The sequence below is a fragment of the Acipenser ruthenus genome, chromosome 21 (assembly GCF_902713425.1).
Source record: "Acipenser ruthenus chromosome 21, fAciRut3.2 maternal haplotype, whole genome shotgun sequence".
Classification (NCBI taxonomy): Eukaryota; Metazoa; Chordata; class Actinopteri; order Acipenseriformes; family Acipenseridae; genus Acipenser; species Acipenser ruthenus.
The window spans coordinates 30220802-30246082 of NC_081209.1; the positions used below are offsets into that span (position 1 = coordinate 30220802).

A 25281-nucleotide genomic window follows, 5' to 3' on the forward strand; every position below is an offset into this window, starting at 1 on the left:
GTGTTCTTACAATGCTTTACCATGTGTGTGTGAGTTACCTTGCTTTCCTGTGCTTTACCGTGGTTTCATTGTCCTTTCGCTTTTTCCAACTGTACTTTTATAAGGGGTTGGACAGAAAAACAGGTCACCTAGGTAGGCAGTGGCTACACTGAAACTCAAACCAAAGAGCGCCTGGGCACCTGCATTCCCATTACACCAAGCTGCCCTCTCATGGGAAAATAGGACCTCTGAGAATAGGCTTGTTCATGTCTGAAAGGTGGCTTTGGAGTTCTGAATTTCTTTGAACAAGCCTATTCTCAGAGGTCCTAATGTGTAATTAAGACTGTGCATGGCGGCTGATAGACATGATAAATGTGTTCAGCGAGAAAGCCCGGAGATGTGCAATCTTATTAACCTGACACGGCATCACAAGGAAATGCAAGTTCAGAGAATGAAGGTGCAATTACAGGGTTTGTGGTTTGCAATGGGAGGTAATGTGCTTGAAACCTCAGGAGGCACAATGCATTCACAATGCTGGAGCCACGTCTATCGAGAGTGTGATAGAAGCCATTAGAAATCAAAGAAAATTCCAAATGGCTTTATAAAGAAACATCATCATCAACACATGTATCTCTTGATTTGTTTTTTATCAGGTACATTAATTCCCCAGGCATATAGATACATACATACTGGAATTAGAAATCTATAGATATAGATATGTATATAGATATATATATACATACATGAACAGTCGATTTTGACAATCATGACATCATCCACAGAATTACTGAACAAGAACACGTTTACTGCACTGAGTTTACTTTTCTTTCTACACAACTGAAGAAGGGTTTTTGTGCAAAACATCCTGAAATTATTTTTTTTATCATTTAAACCTTTTGTGTGCATCCCCATTTTTTTTATATAGATATGTAAGGGTTTGTATACAGAGAGCATACAGTATGAGTCAAATTCCTAATTATCCTTCACTCTGCCACTTTGCCTCTCTCAAGGAATGAGTTGTATTATCTGAGCTCTAACTATCCATTGTGGGATTTCAGCCGATGAAGCATCATGAATAAATGTCATTTATTTTTCTACTTTTTGCACATTCTTCAATTCTAATTACATGAAAAGCACTAAAACACTTTACTAATGGGGCAGTCCCGAGAGTAGCAGAGTTAAACACTTAATGTATTTGCTTACGATTGTAAGTCGCCCTGGATAAGGGCGTCTGCTAAGAAATAAATAATAATAATAATAATAATAATAATAATAATAATAATAATAATAAACACCGCCTGGCATTTCTATTTATTATAGAAATGGTTTACCTTTTAAACATTCGATTCTGTGTCTTTCAAAGACACTTGAGCAGTATTGTCTCCAGAAGCAGTATAGATGCTGCTATCAATGTGAATGAAGTAGTAGCTATGTATTATTGTAAGGTGCGTACAGTGAAACAGCTTCAGCACCCTGCACATTATATACATATAGGAACCATGTTTCTATCCCCCTCTATCTAGCATTTGACTCCCTACCCACATGCTATCAATGCACTGGCATGAGATTATTCATTTCTAAATCAGAATGCACACACATTGCATTGGAGTTTTAGTAGATGGGCACAACAGATGCATTTTAAATAGCATGTGGTATTTGTTGCAGAGGTTTCCTAATCTTGTGATTTAAAGATCTTCGGCAAATCCGCTGATATTTTCATGTTCTCTGAGATGCCTTGGGTTAATGGAAAGCAGCATAAACATTTTATGTTTCTATGTGTTTCTCATTATCAAGTATCCCCTGAAACAACATAATTACATGGTTCATTTTCAGAATAGTTCCAGCGGAAACACCATGAATGTTCATTGAGTACTGTAGTTATTCCACAGATGAGGATAGACGAATAATCCCCAAGCTCCCAAAGGGGTTGAGTGGGTTGTCATGGAGTATTCTGTCTGTAGAACAAATATAATGTATTGAAAATCTGTATTGAACAGCTGATTACTTTCCTTAGCTCAAGATCCGCTTAGCAACACGGCGTGGTTTGGAATAGTGTGACCCAAATTAGCACACATTTTAAACTTCATAGTGCTACCCTGGGTAAGGTCATTGAAGATTAGTGCTAATCGGGGTCTGCGGATTCAGCCCATAGACCTTCAGAAAGAGTCAGGGATGACGCAACAGGAAGCGACATAGCTCAGCTGCAGGGTCTACCTCAAACTGAAGTCTGGAGAAAAGCACAACAACTGAACCTCAATCTTCATTTAACAGAAATAAAACTCACATCTAAAGTTGTGAGGGTTCACAGAGAAATAACGTTTGTATAAGCAAGAAGTCTCGAAGTCTTGTTCTTAATAAGAAAAGAATGAAAAGCCTCGCCAGGCTTTAATATCTGCATGGGGATTAAAACGAGCACACTGCTTGTGGCTAATGAAGGTGCCCTCCATACAGGGACCTTTCAGAGCTCTGGTATACATGAAATGACACACTGTCAACGGGATAGAAACCCATGCTGCAGCAGGTACATTTTCTTATAAAAAATGAAAACAAGGGACAGATATTTATAGATTTTCATAACAGTTATAGCTCTTACCTATATGGTGTGGTCTAGAATGTTGTAATGACTTATCATATGAACACGGCTTCATACTGTGTTGTTAAGGTTAAAGGTCAACAGCTTGTCGATGCTGTGTTCACCCACCTCTGTTATGGTGGGGGTAATTCAATGTTTGATCTTTATAGAGCACTTGGAGTCTATGCATAGGGTCCATGGCCCACAGCTGAAGAGCCCCCAGTAGTCAGGTATTGTACATTGTATTACATTCACATTCAGAGTCAGTCACATTGGAAAAAGCCATGTGGACCCAAGTGGCACCTCCACCATCTCCAGTCTTGTAAATATCGCCTGACCAGTCTCCACTACGACATTATCTGACTCATTAGTAAAATGTACGGCTGTCAAGCGATTAAAAAAATGAATCACCATTAATCTCGTTTATATGAAGTGTCAGAAATGAAAGGAGCACTCCTTGAATGGGCTGTTACTGAATTGTTAGTCTGTTCTGAACTTCTCCAGTGTCTCATTTTACTCTAATTGTACCAGGTTCACTGCGGCAAGTCATTCAAGCTATACAGTAATATGCTTTATTCTTTTTTAAAAGTTTCTCAAAGAAGAGAGAACTGAATAGTTCTGTGAAGTGTGCTCAGAAAACTTGAAAATCCAATATAAATGATATTATGCTCTAAATAATATCTAAAGAAATATGTGATATGTACAGTACATCTTTAAAATACAGTGTTAGGGCTACAGAAATGTAAGACGTCATAGAGTTTATCCAAAATCTTTTCCATTACAAGTCTACGGAATCCCAAAAACGACCCTTCTTATAAATCTTAACTCGGTGACATGTTGTATCATTTTAAAACTTTAATTCTAATCATTTCAATTTGTAGAAGTTTGCATTAGGGCTAATAACCGGCGCACATGGAACTCATTAGCAAATATTAAGAGTGAGTTCAGGAAGGTTATGTTTTATGCTTAATTGCATACAAGACAGAAAGATAAATATCTTGATATTACTACCTTAAACTGACTGCACTATTAACACTGCATCACCAGCAGGACATTTCTGCATCAAAGCAGCATCAGCTATCAATAATGTGACCAAATGGAGTCCCAGTCGTATGTGTCTAATATATATTGTCCAATATGGCATATGAATATTATTGATAAGCCCTGAGCAATTGCACTAAATCCAGTTGTGTCAATAAACAAACTGCATCATTTGTTTTTGTGGCAGTTCTGTAAAAGGAATTGATTTTCTTCCCCAGGCGCTGAAACACTGGTTAGTTTTGCTGCGTTGTTGTAAGTTCTCTGTTCTTTGCCGTAAGCAACATTTACAGTACATTATATCTATGCATAATAACATTGTAATCATGCGTAAGTACACATGTATTTACAAAAATAACTACTATGTAAATACACAGTAATTAGAGATACTTCATGTAAAGTGTTACCGCGACAAGCCCAGTAATGAGATGTGCGTTCTGCTTAACCCTTTGGGAGTGCAACATTTTTAAAACGTAAAAACGCAAGATCAGAAAAGAAAAAACAAATACAAATGTTCATACATGTGTTATGGAATGCACAACTTGTGCTATTCCAGATTCAGGCAAATACAAATGGAATGTTCATACATGTGTTATGGAATGCACAACTTGTACTATTCCAGACTCAGGCAAATACAAATGGAATGTTCATACATGTGTTATGGAATGCACAACTTGTACTATTCCAGACTCAGGTTGGATAAACCGTGTGTTTATAACATTTTGCTGCAGCTATAGCAGGAGGAGATATTGATTTGTGTTCTTGTTCTGTATACTCTATATTAAGCAGCAAAGGCTCGGCAGTAAGTCACAGGATTAGGCAGGGGGAGGGTGTGCAGGCTGGAGGAAGCCACAGTGCAACCTCTTCCTGGGTTCTGGTTGTTGTATACATCTTTATTAGGTCCTGGCATTGGGTGCTCAAAAGGCATAGGTGCTTCATTATTATATATTTTTAAAAAGGCACAGAATAAGAATGCTGTCTGTAAGTTGTATAGCTGTACTCATCAACAGATAATAAACTGGATTTGCCCGATTGTGTCGCTAGAAGGAACAGTACATCAGAGGACACTCAGAGGTCGTTATTATTGTTCACACACTTCACTTGTTGTAAATGAGATGGGCTACCTTGAAAGAAGCTCTCTTACGATACAAGGTTGCACTGACATTTATGCTACAACAAAAAAAGTGAGATGAATTTCAGTTTGTGCAGTTCCGTGCTTCCTTAGCCAGGACTACTAACAGGAAACGTGCCTAGATCATTGTTAACGACGTCAATAACAGTTTCGTTAATATCAAACTGTGTTTTTTTTTTTTTTTTCATGATAAAAATAAAAACAACTTTGTGAAAAGGGATCAGACAGGACACCCCGTGTGGTAGGGTTGAGTCGGGTCAGTTTGTTGCTTTGTTCGTGTTTCCATCCGACCCTTTTATTGTAGCACATTAAATACATATTCAGTTACGCAAGACTTTTTTGTTATTCACTGCATGTCTTTTAATACCACTGCAGATGTTTGGGATCTTTTTTTTTTATATACACTAAAATGGAAACTGTAATAAATGTGCCTTCTAGCTGTAATCCCTTCAGCTCCTGTAGGCACCACTGGGAACAGTACACTGCCTTTCTATTTGAATATTCAATGTACACTGAAGTAAGATTACAGATTATTAATGTAATGCATTTATTAATACTGAATGTGAACTGCAGCTAGTGTGAAAAAAAAAGTATCATATGCGTGTAGCATGGCATTATGCGGCTTTATATAGATCTGACTGGAACTAAATGTAATTGTTTTTTTTATCACCTGTAGCAGGAAGGAATAATTATCGTCCAGGGAAAACATATATAATTTGTGACAAATGTATGGAGTTTGTGGCATTTCTGTATATAACAGATAATTTATATATAATTTAATATACGTGGCCATAAAAGTGTTTGGGCATATTTTCGAATGTTGATTCATGCAGTACTTCAAGGGAACACAGCCTTTAAAAAGCCATCTGCTGGCATTGTTTGTTTTTGTTAAATAACAAATTAGTGCTGCATTCCGTGCCTAAAAATAACACAAAGAAACAACACACACACACACACACACACACACACACACACACACACACACACACACACACACACACACACACACACACACACACACACACACACACACACAATGTGTATACTAGTAACTGGATTTTGTTTTAATGAATGAAAAATTTAGTCAAGAAAGCTAAACAGCCCTGAAAAAAAAAAAAAAAAAGATGTTTATTTGCACAGCAGTCATTTGTCATTGTGACATCCCTGCTGGTCTGCTCAAGAGACTAAGATGATGAAGAGAAGGCAGGCGACCCCTGTAGTTTTCAGATATTTTGTTTATTTATGTATTTGTATTTCCATTTGAGTTAATCCTTGTACACCTGAAGTGGACACGATGCAAGGGCAACCGAAACATTGAATTGACTCTCGATTTACAGATTTAACATCCAGTACATTCTCTTCAGGTTGAAAGATAACCAAGCACACCTCAAAGTGGAAGACTCGCTGCTTAGTGAAGAGTCGTCAGGAGGATCTCGGATACTGTATGACCACCAGCTTCAAATCCCTGTTTGCATGTAGGTACACTACGTCAGTGTGTCTGTTTGCGTGTAGCTACACTACATCAGTCTGTCTGTTTGCATGTAGGTACACTACGTCAGTGCGTCTGTTTGCATGTAGGTACACTACGTCAGTGCGTCTGTTTGCATGTAGGTACACTACATCAGTGCGTCTGTTTGCGTGTAGGTACACTACGTCAGTCTGTCTGTTTGCATGTAGGTACACTACGTCAGTGCGTCTGTTTGCATGTAGGTACACTACATCAGTGCGTCTGTTTGCGTGTAGGTACACTACGTCAGTCTGTCTGTTTGCATGTAGGTACACTACGTCAGTGCGTCTGTTTGCATGTAGGTACACTACATCAGTGTGTCTGTTTGCATGTAGGTACACTACATCAGTGTGTCTGTTTGCATGTAGGTACACTACGTCAGTCCGTCTGTTTGCATGTAGGTACACTACATCAGTGCATCTGTTTGCATGTAGGTACACTACATCAGTGCATCTGTTTGCATGTAGGTACACTACGTTAGTGCGTCTGTTTGCATGTAGGTACACTACATCAGTGCGTCTGTTTGTATGTAGGTACACTACGTCACACTTTACAGTCAATCCCAATTTTGATGAAACTTGCTATTACCATTATTTAGCATTTTATTGGGAGTATCCAATTGTGTAGCTATATGGAGGTGTCTCAGTCTGTGCATCCGTCTGTATGTATGTCACTTAAATACTGCTGAATAAATATACCCACTTATGCAATTTTCATTAAACTCTTAATTGCTGAATGTCTTATTCTATTCTATTCTGTATATACTTCATAAGTACGTCATGGTCGTCAGCTTTTTCTGCATAATGATAGCTCTTCTGAATTTATAGCCGTGGCGTGGGATGCACTGAATCTTTCTGATCTCACATGAATGAACAGTTCTACAATCACTGATCATTCCAGCAAACGCCAGTCAAATAGTTTCTCTTGATGTACCAGACTGTCAGCAAAGGTTGAATGAGACAATGTGATATACTGGTTCAGTGAGATAGTTTAACAAAAAGGAGCATCATTGAGTCGTTAGGCAGAATTGATTTGGTGCAGTTTCTGTTCAGCCATGTCTCAAGTGGAGAGACAAGCTCACTGGCATGGTGAACAGTCTTGTCAGTGGTTTGTCAACACGCTAACTCTGTTATGTCAATAATCAGCAGACACTTCTGCTCTTGCAGATTGGGAATCACTGCTATGCAATCAAATGTATCTTTGTGTCCATCAATTCAAATTTACACATTTCACTTCTGCAAGCAATTTTCATTACCGGTACCATCTAATCTGTAATTTGAAACTCTTGTCTAGATAAATATAGCTTTGTTGTCCGTTTCATAAGACAAGACTTGTATGTGATAACTTGAGAGGTAAAGACTGCAGGTTTCAAAGGGATAGATTTTTAAAATTGTTATTATGGCAGATGCTTTTATCCAAAGCAATTTACAGAGACTATGGAATTAACTATAAATCATCAGCAACAGCTGCAGAGTCACTTACACTCGGACCTCGGTTTTACGTCTCATCCACATGACAGAGCACAGGTTAGGTAACGTGCTCAGGGTCACACACAGCGAATCAGTGGCTGAGCTGGGATTTGAACCCGGAACCTCCTGGTATGAAGCTCTTTTCTTTAACCACTGGACCTCCAAACCTACCTGTTTTTTCCCCAGTAATCAGTTAGAGCCAATAATATAGCTCATCAATTTTCGGCTGGCACACCATCTCTGAACTGGTACTGGTCATATTTTAATAATTTCAACTGTTATAATCATTAGTTCATAGTTTAAAAAAAGACAGCTGCGGAACTACGTCCACTCTCATTCAAGGACAAAGTCATGAATATATGAATTCGCTTTTACTCTGGGAGCTGTGATGATGTTCTGTAGACTTTATTTCAGCCAGCATTAGGAGCATGATGACATGCTGGACATGCTGTACCTCAACAGACCACAGATGCATTTAAGGAGATGAAACTTTACTCCTCAAAACCCTTCAGCCTCCTGAAACCTCTGGTATTATTCCAGATTCACAGAGGCTTTCTTTTGAGGTCAGGGTGACTGCTTGACTGTTCTAGTACATAAACTACTTGTGCAGACAGTATGAATGAAAGCTTTTTTCAGCACATTTCCCAGTGCATGCTATACAGACATGCACTATTTAGTTTATTTGTGAAAAGACACATTTTCTCATATTTTCGCCCACATCCTATTTATCTTGGGCAGTCTGCATGCTGCATTATGATAACTGCTGGCAGTTTGCAGAGAAGCTCTCAATTAGAAATGTGCTTGACGGCACAGGGGATCTGTTACTTGGCATTTGAGTTGTAATTTCAATTTGTATCTTTAGGGTAGGGTCCCACGTGGATTAGTGCAGTGGTATTTTTATGTAGAGCAAGTTTTATAACATAAGAAGGGCTGTTTTATTTTTAACCTTAATTGAGTTGCCCAGAAATAAAGCCTCTTTGTTTTTTTTGTTTTTTTAACCAACAGGTTCACATTTTAATTATTTTTTTTATTTACTGTATGGCACTGTTTGTTCTGATGTAAATCGCTGAATGGATGGGCCATGTGTTTATAAAACAAGCACAGTTACACTTCACTGAGTGCTCATGAAGAAGTATCAAAGTACTGTATATGTGTGAACTGCAATTTACACATTAATTATGCCATTGTGAATTTATTCAGACCACTTATTTTAGTGATGTATTTATTTAAACAGAATTTTGTAAGTGTCAGTTTCTTTCAGGCAGATCTTTACATTACTTATTCAGCAGTGTGTTATATCCCCCAAATATATTTTGATAAAGATAAATAAATTGCAAAAGCACTTGAATCAAATACAAAATTCCTTCACCTTCATTGTTATATTGTTACTAAAATCTAATGCTGGTTGTATAAACTGGAAAGAATAATTCTTCGATAACGGATATGATTGTGTTATGAGAATCGTGTCTTCGTGCTTTGGAGTGGATTAACCGAGGTGGGATTGTGGGCATGGCGGATCACTTGCAATTAAGATCGGGACCCAAACTAATGCAGATACATGCAATTGGATTAACCTTGCACCTCAGACATCCTTCTTATACAGTTAGAGATATGACACAGTGTGTACGCCCAGTACAGGTGTAATGGAGGAAACAGCTGAAGCCATTTAAAAACAGAGGACAACCAGAATAGATTCCAGCAGCGTTTCAGGATCAAGGGCTTATCATAAGCAATCAAGCTGAACACTTAGACAATATTGAACGTAATGATTAAACACATTTCATTAAACCCGCCTGGGATAACATGCCTCCATCTGTTCCTTTGATTTCAGAGTCATATTCCCTGGATGTTGTGGTGCCAACGTGGAGGTTTTATATCTGCTTTTAAGTATGGGCATTAATTGCAGTAAACGTAAAAATAATAGATGTAAAAAAAATAAAATAAAAGCATAGGGACAAAACAACACAATGAAAGAGATGTCTTAATAGCATTACCACAGACGTAGCTGAAGCACATTAACAATTCAAACCTTAACTGTACCAGCAGATCCCTTCTTTACTGCCAAAATCCCAAGACGTTATCAGACCACATTGAGATGATGTTTCTATTCACATTTCCTAGAATTGGCTCATGTAGTATTAATTAAATTGGATGAAAGTGATACAATTACATACGACTGAAGTATCTGGTTATGTGAAATTCCACATGGGGACACTCATAACCCTGCTGGACTGCAGTCATGTACATATAGCATGTGGTTTCTGCAATGACCTTTCCGCAGAGGATTAGAGGTACACTGGAATATTGATCAGTCTACAAATCCCTGCCAATAGACATATTTTATATTGCAATCCTTGGCACATCTGCCTGAATAAAGTCTGCTGTAATGCTCCCCCCCCCTACAGATTTCAATCCCAGAACCAAACAATGCATTGCGGCTGCTTGACTTCTGAAGTGCTACTGGTGGCTGTCATTACACACACAGGGAAAGCCATTCCAGCTCCATCCACTTACTGTATGACGTCTTTCAGTCACAAACAGAAATAGTCAAGCATAAAATTACTTTCAAGTTTCAAGTGAAGAAAATATCTATATTATTTTGTAGAGCAAAGAGAGTATTTTTTTTCTTTAAGTGATTAAAAGGTTTCAAAGAAAAAGATTTAACATCTATCTAATCATATTATTATTATTCAACTTGTCACTGAATCCTTTGTATAGCTTGATCGGTTTGTGCTCATTAGCCCATGCCTCCCTGCATATAAAAAAGATCAATTTAACAGAAATGAAACATGATGTAATGCTAAATAAATGGGGCTCTGGGCTAACCATAATCCTTTGAAGACAAATTTCATGATTAAAAAAAAAAAAAGAAAAAATTATATATATATATATATATATATATATATATATATATATATATTCAATGCATGAAGTCAGTGGTTGGGTCTGATAAGGTGTTTATGGACCACTTCACAGTAAAAGCTAGGCACTAATTTACATGTAAAATGGTGCAGCTATTATGAAACAATTCATCCATAAGTTCAGCAGGAGGTAACTACATAGATTCTCAAAGGGGCATACTTACACGAGCTATACATTTTAAAAAGGTATACATTTTAAAAAGGTATTCAAGTATTCAAACTTGTTCAACAAGGTCTGCTACTGAGATTCATTTTCTCTTGTCAGCCAGCACAGGCTTGCAAGGGTATACAATGTGACAGGTGTTCACTTCTGTGACCATGACCATATTTAAAACATCCAGGGTCCTGTTTTAATGAATCAAACAACAGCCGTGTTTAGTTCTGACACTGTTTAGATCCACTGAATAGACCCCACAATGTTAAAAGGAGACCTGTAAAATAAAATATAATAAAATAAATAAATTTTAAAAAAAATACAGTATATATATACATACACGCACATGAACAGTGAAATGTTTTTTTTATTCAATTTTCGCTAATGGATTAACGTCCTCACAAAGAAAAGTAATGTGTAATAATGGAACTAATTTACAACCCCCATCACTGTGGAAGCCAGCAGGTACCACATTACTGTATAACCTTGATACACATGTTGAACTACAGAGCACACTACATACACATTGAAGTGATGCCTGGGGATTAAGAAAAAAAAAAATCAAGATTTGGCTCCTTGTTTCACTCTTGTTGACTGAATCTATACAAGAAAAAACACAAGAAACATGTGTATGTATTGGTTAAAGTGTTTAGCCATGTCAGCTAAAACCCAGTTTCATGAAGTATAATAATAATAATAATAATAATAATAATAATAATAATAATAATAATAATAATAATAATAATACTGAGGGAGGCTATTTTCTCCTTCCTGCAGTGTTATTATATTGCCCTAATTAAGCAAATCCAATACAATGTCATTTGAAAGTGGGCCTTAATTGAATGATTGATGGTTAATTAGGCACAATATAAGGATGGAGAAATCCTTTGTCTGGTGGTGGTGTGGTTGTGGTTGTGGGTGTGGTTGGTGTTGGTGTTGGTGTTGGTGTTGGTGTTGGTGTTGGTGTTGGTGTTGGTGTTGGTGTTGGTGTTGGTGTTGGTGTTGGTGTTGGTGTTGGTAATGTGATCAGTGAAGGTGAATGCCCAGCCTGATCTCAGCATTGTTTTGTTTAAGCTTTTATTTTGGCTCTTGTGCTTGTTTAGTTGCTCCTGTCTCTTGCTTGTGTTGATAAACATGCACACCAGCACTTTAACTGACACTATCCTGCTACAGGGCCTTTAAAACAAAACAATCTATTCAAGTTTCTAAATTTCTAAACACTTTCCTATTTAAATACTGCTTCTATTTTCTGAGCTGTATCTCTCTCTACACGTCAATTCCAGTTACCATTATTTTCTGCCATGCACCATAGTATTCACTTTCGTAACCTCCTCCCCTCCCTCCACTCAAATGCAATTTATAAAAGCATTCATTTTATGCTAGTGTACAATAAATTAGGCTTCTTCATAATGAAGTTTGTGTAGGAGTAAATATTGAATGCTGTTCTCTAATTGATGCCCTAATTAACATTACATTTATTTTTTAAAATACATTCTGCCCGTCCGTCTGCCCTTCCCAGCTCTCTCTTTCCTCCTACCTGAGACCTTTGGGTAACTGCTGTCCGGTTCAAGTGTTTCTCTTGCCTCTGCCTGACCGAAGCTGCATGCTGCTGGAGCTGGTTCCAGCACTCTGCCATTGCTTTATTCCTGTCCCCCAGAGACTGCAGCCTACAGGTCATTGCAGGAGAGAAAAGGGTGTTTTCACGTGCCTGAGCTATGCAGGGGATATGTCTGTTCTCATTATATCAAATAGACACCAATGCATCTGTTCTGAATAGAAACACTTGTTAGTTATTGTAAATGCTATTAAAAAGCAAGCCTTCTGACATTGAAAATGACACAGTTCACATTAATAGGTCTCAAGTTTGCAAGGTTTGACAGCATCTCTACATTGCTGAGACATTGTTTTTTACACAATACTTTTAAACTTGTTTTGAAAACTTGGTGGAATTTCATCACTAATAAAATGTCTTTTTTTTTTTTTTTTAAATAAGCAATTTATAAAGAGCAGCCTCACTTAAATGTCCTTACAGAAAGGTTAGACAGGTCCAGTACTGTAGGCAGACTGCTCACCTATCTTGTAAGTATAGCTCACATCTCTCCTCCCATGTTCCGGGATGCTTGGCAGCCTGGACGCTCGTTTGTGTGTCTCTATACGATTCCATGAATGAAAACTGATTGAAATTGAAAATGAAAAGTGAACTGGCAGCTACCTTCCCTTCCAACAACTCATCAGGAGACAGTTTCTTATCCCCTGTAAAAGAAAAACAAGGCACCTTTTAAATCAAACTGTTACCACTTTTCAGAATACAGGGACATTAACTACACACTACATGTTCCTGATTGTAATTGAAGAGAAGAGGTCAATGTTTCCATTATGGAGATCTCATTTACAATATCAATCCATTCCAGCTACACCAGCAGACTAGAGATCTCCATTGAGCAGCACAGTAATAGGTATCAAGACAAGGCAGTGCCAGGCCTCCTCTCTCTCTTGATAGCTGAACTGTTTCAAATCTGATTCTTGGCCTTTGGCCATTCCAAATGAGTCAATCACATTAAACTGCCCTGAGGAAATCTCTACTGGTAAGGTTTGAAATAGGTACCGTAACCTTGACAACACATTCGTTCTGACAGCCTCCACTCTAGAACTCGGGGTCAGAGGAAGCAGATTCCACCCGGACATATCATCTTTGATTATTAGGGTTAAAGGGTTATAATTTAAAAGAAATAGCTTTCAGAGGTCTTTTGGCAAATTAACCCACAGGTATTTAATAGGTACTGAATGCCACTTCAGTTTATATCTTTCTTTCATTTGATCTGATGGGTTAAAATGATATAATAAATACCCTGAGACTTTACCATATTCCTCCAGGAAAGACATCGCCTCCCCGAGGGAATCGTTAGGCTGCTCCATATATAGTAAGATATCATCTGCCTAAAGAGCCATTTTATGTTCTTGTCCATTGATTTGTATTCAATTCACCCTCATATTCTGTCGTATCCACTGTGCAAGTGGTGCAACTGAATAAAAAGTCAGCTTCTTGTCGATTTTCTTTCTCAGGCTGTGCGTATAGATTTTTATAATAATCTACAAAAGCTGCTTGAATTTGATCTAATTTGGAGTGTATCTGATTGGTTTGTGGGTCTTGTATTTTATGGGTTGTAGTCTTTTCCTGTTGTTTACGTAATCGTCTTGCTAATATTTATAAAGTTTATCTTAATGTAATCTTCTAGAAATGATTATTCTACAAACAAAGTACAGAATGATTTTTCTGCACTATTTTGTGTAAACAATGAAGAAACTATTAGTAGTCGGTATGTATTTTTCATTCCAATCTTTTTTCAGTTAGATTGAACCATTTTGCTCAGAGATAAGACAACAATATGTCAATTTACTGAAGCAGCTGCCATCATAACCATTTTGTAGAAACATTAAAATGACATCAACTGCCACCTTGTGGCAACAAATTGGTCGTACATCACATTCTGAATCTGAGTTAGTGTCTTTTATACTGTATAGAGTTGACCTAAACTGCCTGCTGTTGGATGATCCGTTCTGCTTGACTGTACACAATATTAACCCATACAATCTCCTCGGTCTGGGGAAGGGAATGATTTAGTACCTCTTATGAACAGGGACTGTCTCTCTGGGTCCAGCAGAAAGACTGGGTCCCATGGGGTAGCTAAGGCATGTGAAGCTGGGAGCCCGAAATTACAGATGAGGGCCCCGTCAGTGCTGTCCATGAGCGCTATGGTGCCGTTCCTGGACATGAAAAGGACCTGACAATAGAAACATATCATGGAGCTCACTTAGGATGTATTAATACATATTTTCTAACGATTTCCATAAAGGATAATAATACCCATGTTTTTTTTTAGGGTAAATAAAGCTGGGCATGATCTATATATTGCTCTTCAAAGAGGAAAGCTGCTGGCTGCTGGTCTGTTTTAATAGTATAAGGCTGAATGCCACAGGATCCAAAATAATTCAATTTAAAACACATTTAAATGAAGAGGAGCCAACAACGCCTTGTAATTATATCAGAGGCACTTCATTACCAGTGTTCTTGATAAATGACACAACTTATACAAATTGACTTAAGTGCTCATGGTCACACGAATGGCTTACTAACATTCAAGTGACTCACCAAATTGGGTTGAAAAGGTATGGATTGTATTGCACTGGGGAGGGAACTTTGATCTTCAGACCTATTAATAATAAATCACGAATCGGTTAGCTTTGCTTTCACTTTAGATTGAGTAAATAAAGGAACAGAATAAACCATTATTCTGATGCTAAAACCTACTTTTAATAGTAAACAATGACATATTTTCTTGATACAATATATTTATTTTAGTATATATAGAAGCTTGTGGTCATGGCCTTGTTAATACAGTAGATGTGTTTCTTAATGGCACTGGAAGAACATATTGATTTGAATGAAGAACTTACTGGAGAGCATTGAAACTCACCTTTCAGTTAACCTTGTAACAGTGGTGTCTCTGCCTCTTACTGACACAACCACATGGGATGCCCCATCTTTGCAAGATACCAAGACCTGAGTTTTGGGGTTCACTTGGAACGTGCTACATGTGACATTATCTTTATTGACAGTGTGGGGTTCCATAAACTGCACATGTCTGATATCACTGTCCCTGGGGATTGAAAGCACTGACAAGGGAAGACCTGCAGAGCACGAGAGAGATGCATTTCAAATCGCAGGGCTGAATTCTAAATGTATAGAAAGGTCATTTAACAATATCCCTTACGTGTTAGAGATTGTAATGGAATTGGGTACAAAAACTTCAGAACAAAAATGTAGCAAGTAATCAATTTGTCAGAAAAATTGTAACATTTCCATTGTCCAGGTTACACCCAAAATAAACGGGAGAGTTATTTTTATAAAGATTTCAAAACCTGATTATGTAAAACTCCCAAGTCATTTGGAGAATGTCTTAACTTAACAGACATCTTGTGCTCCAGCTGTGCCTCACTGGACAAACTAAAAAACATAGTGTGTGTTTGTGATGAGCTCAGGGTAATGAGGACAGTGACGTTGTTAGGCTATTAATGTGGAAAGCGCAATATCCACAATGTGCTCTTACTTTCTAATGACTAATGAAAGCCTTTTGGGATTTGCCTGAAGGAGCGAGATGTATTGATAATTCTATGGTTAAGTCTTATTGTTCAATGATGGTAATCTGTCATTTGCACCTTACCTAAATATGCATCCCATACAGTCAGCAAGCCTTCGGTGAGCCCAAGAGCTATGTACTTGGTGCACCTGCTGACCGCCGAACAGAGAATTGGACGTGCATTGGGCCACACAACATCAGGTTTGGGCTCAACCTCTGAATTAAGAAATTAGAAACATTGCAATGATGCATTATAATTGTCATTCAGGTCTAAAAGATAACCTGCCCTATTCCAAAAACCTTTCATGAATGAATTAAGACTAAATACAAGAAGAATGTTATGGTATCAATTCTTATTCAGTCTATACAGTTATTGTTAAATCAGTGAGAGTTGTTCAGAAGCATTTCACCTGTTTTGTCGTTTTTGTCTTTTGTAGGCCTAACAAGTAGATACTTTAGAAGATCATGATTTCCACTCCACCACAGACTTATAGCAACAGGCACACCTGAGGAAGAAAAAAAAACATTTCCCTTACTGTTAGATTGAATATGTTTGTACAGGTGATGAACTGTTTCTTTAGCGTCTCTGAGATACAATGCAATTCACTTATCAAATGCTGGCTTAATATATGGTTTTGATATAAACAAATAAAAAAATAATAAATAATAATAAAATCGGTTTTATTGTGATAATATATTCCTCTTTTACCTTTAAAAAAACAGCATTTATAACACCTCCATTGTGTGTAACTCCTGCGTTCAAAAGTCTATTTCAGTGGTTGTGAATGGTACATACCTGTACTTAAAAATGCACTTGGACAATCTGTTATTTAAACTAACTCAAAATACTCCATCTAAACATATCAGCAGCACTGTACCAAGAGCAGGGCCATCTGCAGACTGTTGCAGTGTACTGAAGATGTTTCTAATCTTGCATTATAATGCTACACCACGCGCATTGTTTTCCATAGTACAGAAATAATATTGGATCAGGTCTGACACACTTACATACCTGTCGGGCCTTTCACTTCCCCAAACATTGGCAACAACCCTCCAGGTAGCAGAAAGTCAAATGTACCTTCACTGTAATAAAACAATAAACACATCGCAAGCTTTGCAGTACTTAGCATGTCAGATTTCAAATGAAATATAGAATATCAAACTAAACAAAAGAAAGAAGCTCTTAAACAAGCATAATTCACATAGAATATATATTGCATGATACACAATCAACAACAGTACTACTTCTTTGGGAAAAAATGTACATAACACTATTTCTCTTGACCCTTCAAAGTGTTACAGAGTAAGACACTGGTTTTCTTGAAATCATAAAATGTGACATTTTTACTTAGCAGATTTACCATGGTTTATCTTCTGTTTTCATCGATTCAATTGTATCAAGATACTTCTTGTACACACTTTGAAATATGGTTTCTTGTTCTTCCCACTGGCGTGAGCTGATCATATGGTTTTGGCCTGAGCCAATGACGCTGCCATCCTCGGTCTTTTGTAAGACTTCAAATGGACTTTTCAAAGAAGTCCCTGTTTTAAAAGCACAATTCTAGAATAGTTAGACATTTCACATCTCTATTCAGTCTGAATAAGCAAGGGATTGGTACAAAGAACCGCCATGAAGGATGGTTTGGTTATGTTACACCTACATTCAAAACTATTTTTAAAATGCTGTTTAACTGCAATGTTTTACAAAGTGGATCAGGAAAACAGAACCACAAACACTATCACTTAGCTGGATTATTCAATAGCATTGCACATTAAAACACAAAGGATCAAGGGATCAAGATGTATAGATCATGAGCACAAATATGCAAAGTGAGAAGAATAATGCAGCAGCCTTTGCTCAGTTTTTCAAACACCTTAGTATCTGTGATAAAGACTGCACAGGATTTTTTTTTTTGTTACCTGTCAGAGTACAAAAATATACATTTTAATTTGCAAGACAAGTTTTTTTTTTAAATATATACTTACACCTCTTTTTACACTGAAAAGGAACTCAGAAATCAGAATGAGTTGACATCAGATGAAAAAGTATTTTAAAATTGCAATTGCACACAATGAAAGAGAGGAAATGGTTGTGCTTATTGTACCTGAAATGGATTTTGGTGGCTTGATTTTCATTATAATCACTGAAGGGGACAGTTTCAAATCTCCAACACTGCTAATATGAGGTACCTAAAACGACAAGATCTATTTTATTTTCGTCAGTTTTTTAAGATTTCATTAGTCCTAATCCTAGATGTTCATTTGACTTATTAAAACAAAACTATTTCAATGTTATATTAATATTACATGTATATTAATGTAAACAATAATATCATACTTTAAGTGACTTTACTATTGCTAAATTAGCACTAGCAGATAAAAAAAAACTGTAAATAGGAATTCTACAAACTACTGGAAGCTATTGCCAAGAAACTACAGCTAGCATGTTATAAGGGGCAATTATTTTCATAATTTTTTAAAACATTAAATTATTACCGTTTCTGTCAAAATGCCATCTTGAGAATCAGCAGTTTGCTAAAACGGTCAAAACAATTGGATTAAAAAACATCAAAAAGAAGCAACATAATCACATAAAGCACCAAACATGATGCAAATGATAAAACAAAGAAAATATGCATTACCGAGTACCCTTTAACAATGCCACGGAACATTACTTTAAACATGAAGATAACCTGCAAACTCTAACTGGGAACTAGTTTTCTAGTTTATTGATACAAGATGAATACCATGAGATCAACTGAATATAGGATAGGGAAACATTTTCTTTTCTTTTCTTTTTTAAACTGGTGTTTTCCATTTCAATGTGTTTTTTAGCACTCATTATCATTGCTGATGGGTTAACAGTTCAGTCTTTGTATTTCTAAGACATGACGATATTGGAATCATACTCCAGATGTCTGGCCTGCTGTCACCTGTTTTTGTGATGTTGTCTGCGCGAGCTCAAGCTCCCGAAGCCAGGAATCTTTAGGAAAGCGGTAGACCTCCAGCCAAGACTCCCCATTGCCTGTGTTGAGAAGCCAGGCTTGGTTAAGCAATTCAAACTAGGCTAAATGTGCAGAACAAGTAAGCAGCCTCCAGACTTTATAAAAGTGAGTCGGCGATTTGGCTTCCCACTTTATCTGGAGTATGGGTTGCTAGAAATGAATCACCAATTCATTTATTGATTTCTGTCCTGCAAAAAAGAAGCGACTTTTATATATTTTCTATATTTGTTCATCACATTTCTTTTTAGTTTTTTTTTTTTCTTAGGGGAAAGTGTTTTACCTTCCAACATTACACCTGCAAAATCCCCTCCTCTTGACAGCTCAAACTTGGTACAGAGGTTTCTTCTACTTACATCTTCCTGGATAAAATTACATAGATTTAGGTAAAGATCAATGAATTGTTTACGTTACTACCACAAAAAGCCATCAATCTCTCTATCTATGTTTTTATGGCACACTATAAAAACATCCCTTGTTTTTATAGTGTAATCTGTCTTGAAGTTTGACTTTCCCCCTAACAAAAATACCACTGACAAAAGTGAAATGTGACCTTTAGATTCTCAACATCCTATACGGGGTTTACAAAGATGTGAAAAAATAACCATAATAATACTACTACTACTACCAATACTAACAACAATACTTACAGGTTCATTGATGACTTTGATTAATGTGATGAAATTAGAAAAATAAACTAAGAGACGTGCAATACCTAAAAAAAAAAAATAAAGGAAAATGTTTAACCTCAATGTAATATTTGCGATACACAAATAGAAAATAGGACTATCCTTTGCTAAAGTACATTGTGATATGATATTGATATAAACATTTTATGAAAAAAAGATCTTTTGACTTTAATTGGATTTTCACGTGGGCATTGCATAACCTGGTGGCTGAATATTGTAAATGTTCTATTACTGTTCCTATGAAGAGAATTTCAGTGTCAAATAAATATCTGGTTTTCTGCACAGCCATATTAAATATATATAATTACCCATGTCATCCACAGTCGCAATGAGATACACTTGCCCTCCAAGACAAGTAACACAAAGAGACGTGACCTCCACATCTTCCTCTTCCCAGGCGGAAACAGCTAAGTTAGTTAAAGCACTGAATACACAAAGTCCTTTAGAAACCCCAGCAAAGACATATTCACCATCATCTGAGCTCGCCAGGCAGTTGGTCTTTCCAGAAATCTGTGCGAAAGATAAAGATTACATAATGAAGTGCATATTCCGAGGAATACCTAAAGATTGATTCTGCCCGACATAAAGTCCAATACAGTAATGTTGGTATTTTGTGGGTCTTGTTATAATTTCAGAGGTATTTACGGTCCTATTTAAACAGAATCATTAGAATGTACCATGCTTACAAAAAAAAAAAAAAAAGGTAGATTTGAATGCTCACCTGGATTTGACCTGTTGCTTCTAAGACTGGTGACTGTTTCTTTAGTTGTTGTGCAAGCTTGATTTGTGCTCTGTTCTGGATAGTGCTCCATGCATCGTCGATCAATGTGTTTATCAGCTTGCTGATCATCCGAAATGGCTGGGGCAGCTCATCCTGAATCTGTTCAGGGTCCTTCAAAAAAGCCTCCTCCTCATCCACACTGCAAGCCTCCTCGGACTGGGAGGGGATCTGCAGCAAGCTTTTTCTCATGTAGACAGGCATCCTGAAGCTAGTTTACAGGCCAGGTAATGCTGATATTTAAACAAAGACGTGCAATGTGAGACACTCCAAAAAAGGTGAAACAAATCTAAAATAAAAATAATTAATACAAATAATAATAAAAAAGGCTATTTATTAATTATCATTCGGGTTCATTCTCGTTTTAAAGTTATATTGTGTAGACATTTTTTTTTAGCATTAACTTGTAACCCACAGTAATATGGATCCCCAACAGAAGTATTTTACAGGTGAAAAGATTGCGAATACATATAAGTACACTAGTCTCAGCAATATATTACCACATACTCAATATTACAGTGTTCGCATCAGTAATTCGTAATGTCACAGCGAGTAGAGGGTGGTTTTCAAGATAAAATGGCAAAATACAACTGCATCCACATAAACTCTGCGTTTCATGATATTAAGAAAATACAGGCTACTGGTAATGTAAAGAAAATAATAATAATAATAATAATAATAATAATAATAATAATAATAATAATAATAATAATAACGTTGGTCATTTACTAAAACATTGTACTTGCAAAGTTCTTACCTTCGCATCTCAGTTGTTGACACGTTGCCATGGTATCACCACAGGAAGTGCCCTCTTTGCCTGTCCGTCTGGTAAAAGTGTCCTCACAGCAACGAGAACTGGTACTACAGTTAATTGTACTGTACTGCAGCCAGTATTGTTTATCCATTCATTAATTTAATAATATGGACAACTAGTGGCACAGACTTTATTTCATAACACTTTTAAGAATAAGGACGATTAGATATTTCAGAATGGTCAACTGTATTGAATATGTTTTTTTTTGTTTGATTGGTTTTTTTTTCTGTTGTTGAAGCAGCAGAGATGATCTTTGTTTCACACGTTTCAAGGTGAAAGGGCACAATTGGTTTCCTAGTTGTTTTTTCTGGTCTGTCAAACAAGGTCCACACGCTCATTTTGTATAGGTATTTCACGTTAAACTCGCCTATTGTAAATTATTTCTCTCTCTCTGTAGATAAAAAAAAAAAAAAACACACTAAGATATCACTTTCGTAAGTTTTGCTGAATTTGTATAGTGTGCAGGTGCAGCGGTTTAATATAATTATGGAATGCTTTATAACTTTTACCAACCAGAGCCAAGGCAGAGACCGCATATTCCGGTGAGTTTATTCGGTGATTTTATTATTATTATTATTATTATTATTATTATTATTATTATTATTATTATTAATAATAATAATAATAATAATAATTATTATTATTATTATTATTATTATTATTATTATTATTATTATTATTATTAGTGTATTTTACACTCGCTGCAGTATTACCACATAAACTGTAATGTATTGCACATATTAGCTAAAATAGTTGGATCTTACGTGAAAATAGTTTACAAAAGAAGTGCACGTGCGGCTGGAGTCAACAGAACAAGTGTTTGAGTTCATGCGAGTATTTTACTCAGGTTGTAGAAAATAGGAGGCAAGCTAGCAGAGCTCAGTGTTCAGGTGTGCCTTATTCCCATCCCTTCATTGCACTTGAATACAAGATCACTTTGCACTGCTCTGACCTAACCGAAACCGGTCTTTTGTATACTCATGTTTGACTTCATGGGCTGTGTTGGTTCGTTTGCAAGCGACTCACTGCTGTTCTGTACTTGGTTTCTTTCAGAGCCGCTCAGTATGGATCTGCCTTGTTTGTTTATTTATTGAAAAACAAATCTGGAAGACAGAAACTGATCAAAAAGCTACAGAGCCTGGAATCCAACATGAGCACAGGAAGGAAGTGTAAGTGTTGGAGTGATGCAGAGGGAGAGGGAAAACTGCTCCCCAAAGCACAGCATTCACAAGCAAAAACAGGGAGGGAAATACGACTCCCGTTGCATTGCAGTTTGTTCCATTCCTGGTTTTACTTTGAGTTTAATAAGACACGCCTGACCTTGTTACCTACATACTGTGGCTGCTCACGCTGGTAGTAAAACCAGGAATGTGTGAAACTGCTGTGCAACAGAAGTCTTATTTCCATCCCTGAATTAATAATGTCACAAACATGGCCCTCCAGCACATTATCTGTTTAGTGTCAATATGGATATTAATGCAATGAGTGATGCCACTGTGATAAAATGTGACAGACACGGCTCAAACTGCTATGCAATGGGAGTCTCATTTCCATCCCTGAGTGCCACTCTGCTCAGCTCACGGTCTTAACATCTTACCTTTCTTTCAGTGTTCAGACTGGGAAACACAGTCAGTTCGATCGATGCAGCCAAACGCACCATGCATCTTGAAGACCCAATGCTGCGTTTGTGCTTGACGGTGGCCAATTTGAATCGCTCCCTGTATTTCTTGTGTGACAACATACTGTGGGCAAGAAGTATCGGGCTGGTTACTGACATGGACAAGGAGAAGTGGAGCGTGCGGGCCTCCCGCTGTTACTTTGTCTCCTTGCTCATGAACCTGACCCGGGACCTGTACGGAATCTACCGGGCAATGGAGCGGGAGGCTCAAGACAAGCAGTATCGACAGAAGGTGAGCCAGCACTGCAGTGACAGCAGAGATGTGGCGTGCATGGCAGTCCTGGATCTCCAGGCTTTCCTCCTGCTGCTGTATCACAGCCTGAGACGCAACCCCTCTATCCTGCTGGACACGGCGAAGAATGTGTGTGACCTCTTCATTCCCATGGACAGGCTCGGCATTTATAAAACAAACCCCGGAGTGGTGGGCTTGTGTGGACTGATGTCCTCTATTTTAGGAATCCTTGCACTCGTAAAACCAAGCTTCAAACTGAAGCCTTAACATTGGAAGCAGTGATTAGGTATCATGAAGCTGAATATGTACGGTTTGTGATATTGCAAAAGTTGCACAGTTATTATTGATAGATGATAGATACAAAGAAGTAGATGTGATACCTTTTATTGGACTAACTAAACAGTAATTAATCACAAGCTTTCAATACCTCAAAGGTCTCTTTCTTGAGGTGAAAGTAGAAATGAGAGGTTGTATCACATCTCCTTCTCTTTGTCTATCCTCTCTGGACTGATATGGCTACCATTTCATCTGTTAATACCATACAGCAAAAGGTCTTTCTGTAACGTAACATACAGTAAACCGCTTGGTTCTTTTTCTATAGTACTGTGAAACATTAAGCCTAAATACTATAGGACATGCTCTGCTATAAGCGGGTATTGTAGGAAATAAGCAGAACTATTATTATGGTTCGAAGCAGGAATTTAAAATGAGGAAATATAGAAACTACTGTATGTTCTAATAATGTACTTACCGCATGGCATTCCATGGAACATTTAGACATTTTCTATTGGGGGACACTGGAATTTCTAATACATGTTGTATGTTGGAAAGAAAATAATTTGGCCATCATGGGCAACAATGGGAATAATTTCCACAGCTGCCCTGGACTGGTGCTATTGCCAGCCTTGGCTTTGTATCTTGGGGCTATTTTACATTGATATTCTGCATGGAATATACCTCAGCTGATTTGCTACCAGGGGTATTCAATTGATTATCAGACTTTGTTTGCTTTTATTGTTAAGTTCAGATTTAACAGGTGTAGTAATTGCAATTGTATTTAATGCTGTAGATATATTTTAGTGCTAGATGCACTCTTTGTCTAGTTCAAAGTTTATTTAAGTCTAATATATATATTTGTAAACAAGAGAAAGCGTTCCTAACAACTTTTGAGTATAAATGACCAAGCCTTTTTTTGGTAGTCTTTAGTACATAAAAATCTAACTATGCAAGTATTTTAAAGTATGCAAAATAAACAGTTCTATCTGAAAATAGAATTATTATATATACTTATTACACTGTGTATTCTATTGAGAGCCTGTGTGGCTAAGATTCACTGAAATGTATGTATGGTTAGGTGGCGTGGTTGTGAACTAATAAAGTGTTTTTTCTTGGCTCCTGTTTTGTCAAAGCAACTCATTTGCACATTGATTGAACTGAAGTCTACAAACCTGTTAGTTATTCATGTTTTTTTGTTGTTGTTTTTGATGGAATCACAGATGGCACAGAAATCCAGAACACTGGTAACCTAGAGCTTTATCACAGCAAGCACTGTTTATGAAGTCTATCAAATTACACAAAATGCAGCACTGTAACTGTAGCTTAATCATGTATGATAAATGTCAATTTGCCTATGCTGTAGTATTTTGTGAATAACACAGTGAGGTTATCTTGTGCCAAAGCATAACATATCAAAGTCCTCTCTGTAGCAAAATATGAGCTTTTATTACGATTTCAAAAGTGCTGCAAACATTGTGTAAATAACAGCAGAGACAAAACTACAGGCATTTCCAAAGTAACATTCTGACTCTCAAATGCATTACAAGGTGAGTTTTCAGAAAAGCCTGTAGTCTGTGGTGTATTAGAGCATGTTGAAGAGCGCAGAGTCCAACTTTGCTCATTGCATTTGAACTTCAGTTGAATTGGAATGAAAAGATGGAAATGTTGAAATGACATGTTTGTTGTAGATACGGAGCTTCGTTGTTTAGAGTTTGCTTCAGTCAGATCAGACACAGTGACCTCTGTGGCATTGTTCCTGTGTGACATATTTGAATCAAATTCAAGATTGCAGAGTTTTTATTGTAAGGATTGCACAAAACGTCACCTCGTACCCACATGATTCAGGGTTTGCTTGTGACACATTTAATAAGTTTACTGGAAGCAGACGGTTCTTAAAGGCAC

At 37.1% G+C, this 25281-nt stretch overlaps 2 protein-coding genes across 4 annotated transcripts; one reads left to right on the forward strand and one right to left on the reverse strand.

Moving 5' to 3' along the window:
• Positions 1 to 10629: 10629 nt before the first annotated feature.
• LOC117427623 (WD repeat-containing protein 93-like) lies at positions 10630 to 21214 on the reverse strand. Of its 3 annotated transcripts, XM_058995536.1 has the most exons (19): positions 21137 to 21214; positions 20323 to 20612; positions 19910 to 20111; positions 19563 to 19627; positions 19196 to 19274; positions 18844 to 18935; positions 18407 to 18445; positions 18016 to 18100; positions 17272 to 17452; positions 16923 to 16993; positions 16321 to 16416; positions 15995 to 16126; positions 15248 to 15461; positions 14923 to 14983; positions 14398 to 14554; positions 12845 to 13025; positions 12310 to 12439; positions 11296 to 11372; positions 10630 to 11049 (listed from the first exon to the last, which is right to left on the reverse strand). In XM_058995536.1, the coding sequence occupies exons 2-18, from the start codon at positions 20581 to 20583 to the stop codon at positions 11334 to 11336; spliced, it is 2085 nt and encodes a 694-aa protein (XP_058851519.1). In that variant the 5' UTR covers positions 20584 to 20612; positions 21137 to 21214; the 3' UTR covers positions 10630 to 11049; positions 11296 to 11333. The 3 variants fall into 3 exon arrangements, with proteins under 3 accessions (XP_058851519.1, XP_034757359.2, XP_033901673.3); XM_034901468.2 differs by lacking the exon at positions 11296 to 11372; XM_034045782.3 differs by lacking the exon at positions 10630 to 11049 and having other exon boundaries at positions 11136 to 11372.
• Positions 21215 to 21337: 123 nt separating this feature from the next.
• LOC117428026 (peroxisomal membrane protein 11A-like) lies at positions 21338 to 24497 on the forward strand. Its single transcript, XM_034046530.3, has 3 exons — positions 21338 to 21735; positions 22247 to 22362; positions 22802 to 24497. The coding sequence occupies exons 1-3, from the start codon at positions 21680 to 21682 to the stop codon at positions 23368 to 23370; spliced, it is 741 nt and encodes a 246-aa protein (XP_033902421.1). The 5' UTR covers positions 21338 to 21679; the 3' UTR covers positions 23371 to 24497.
• Positions 24498 to 25281: the final 784 nt, after the last annotated feature.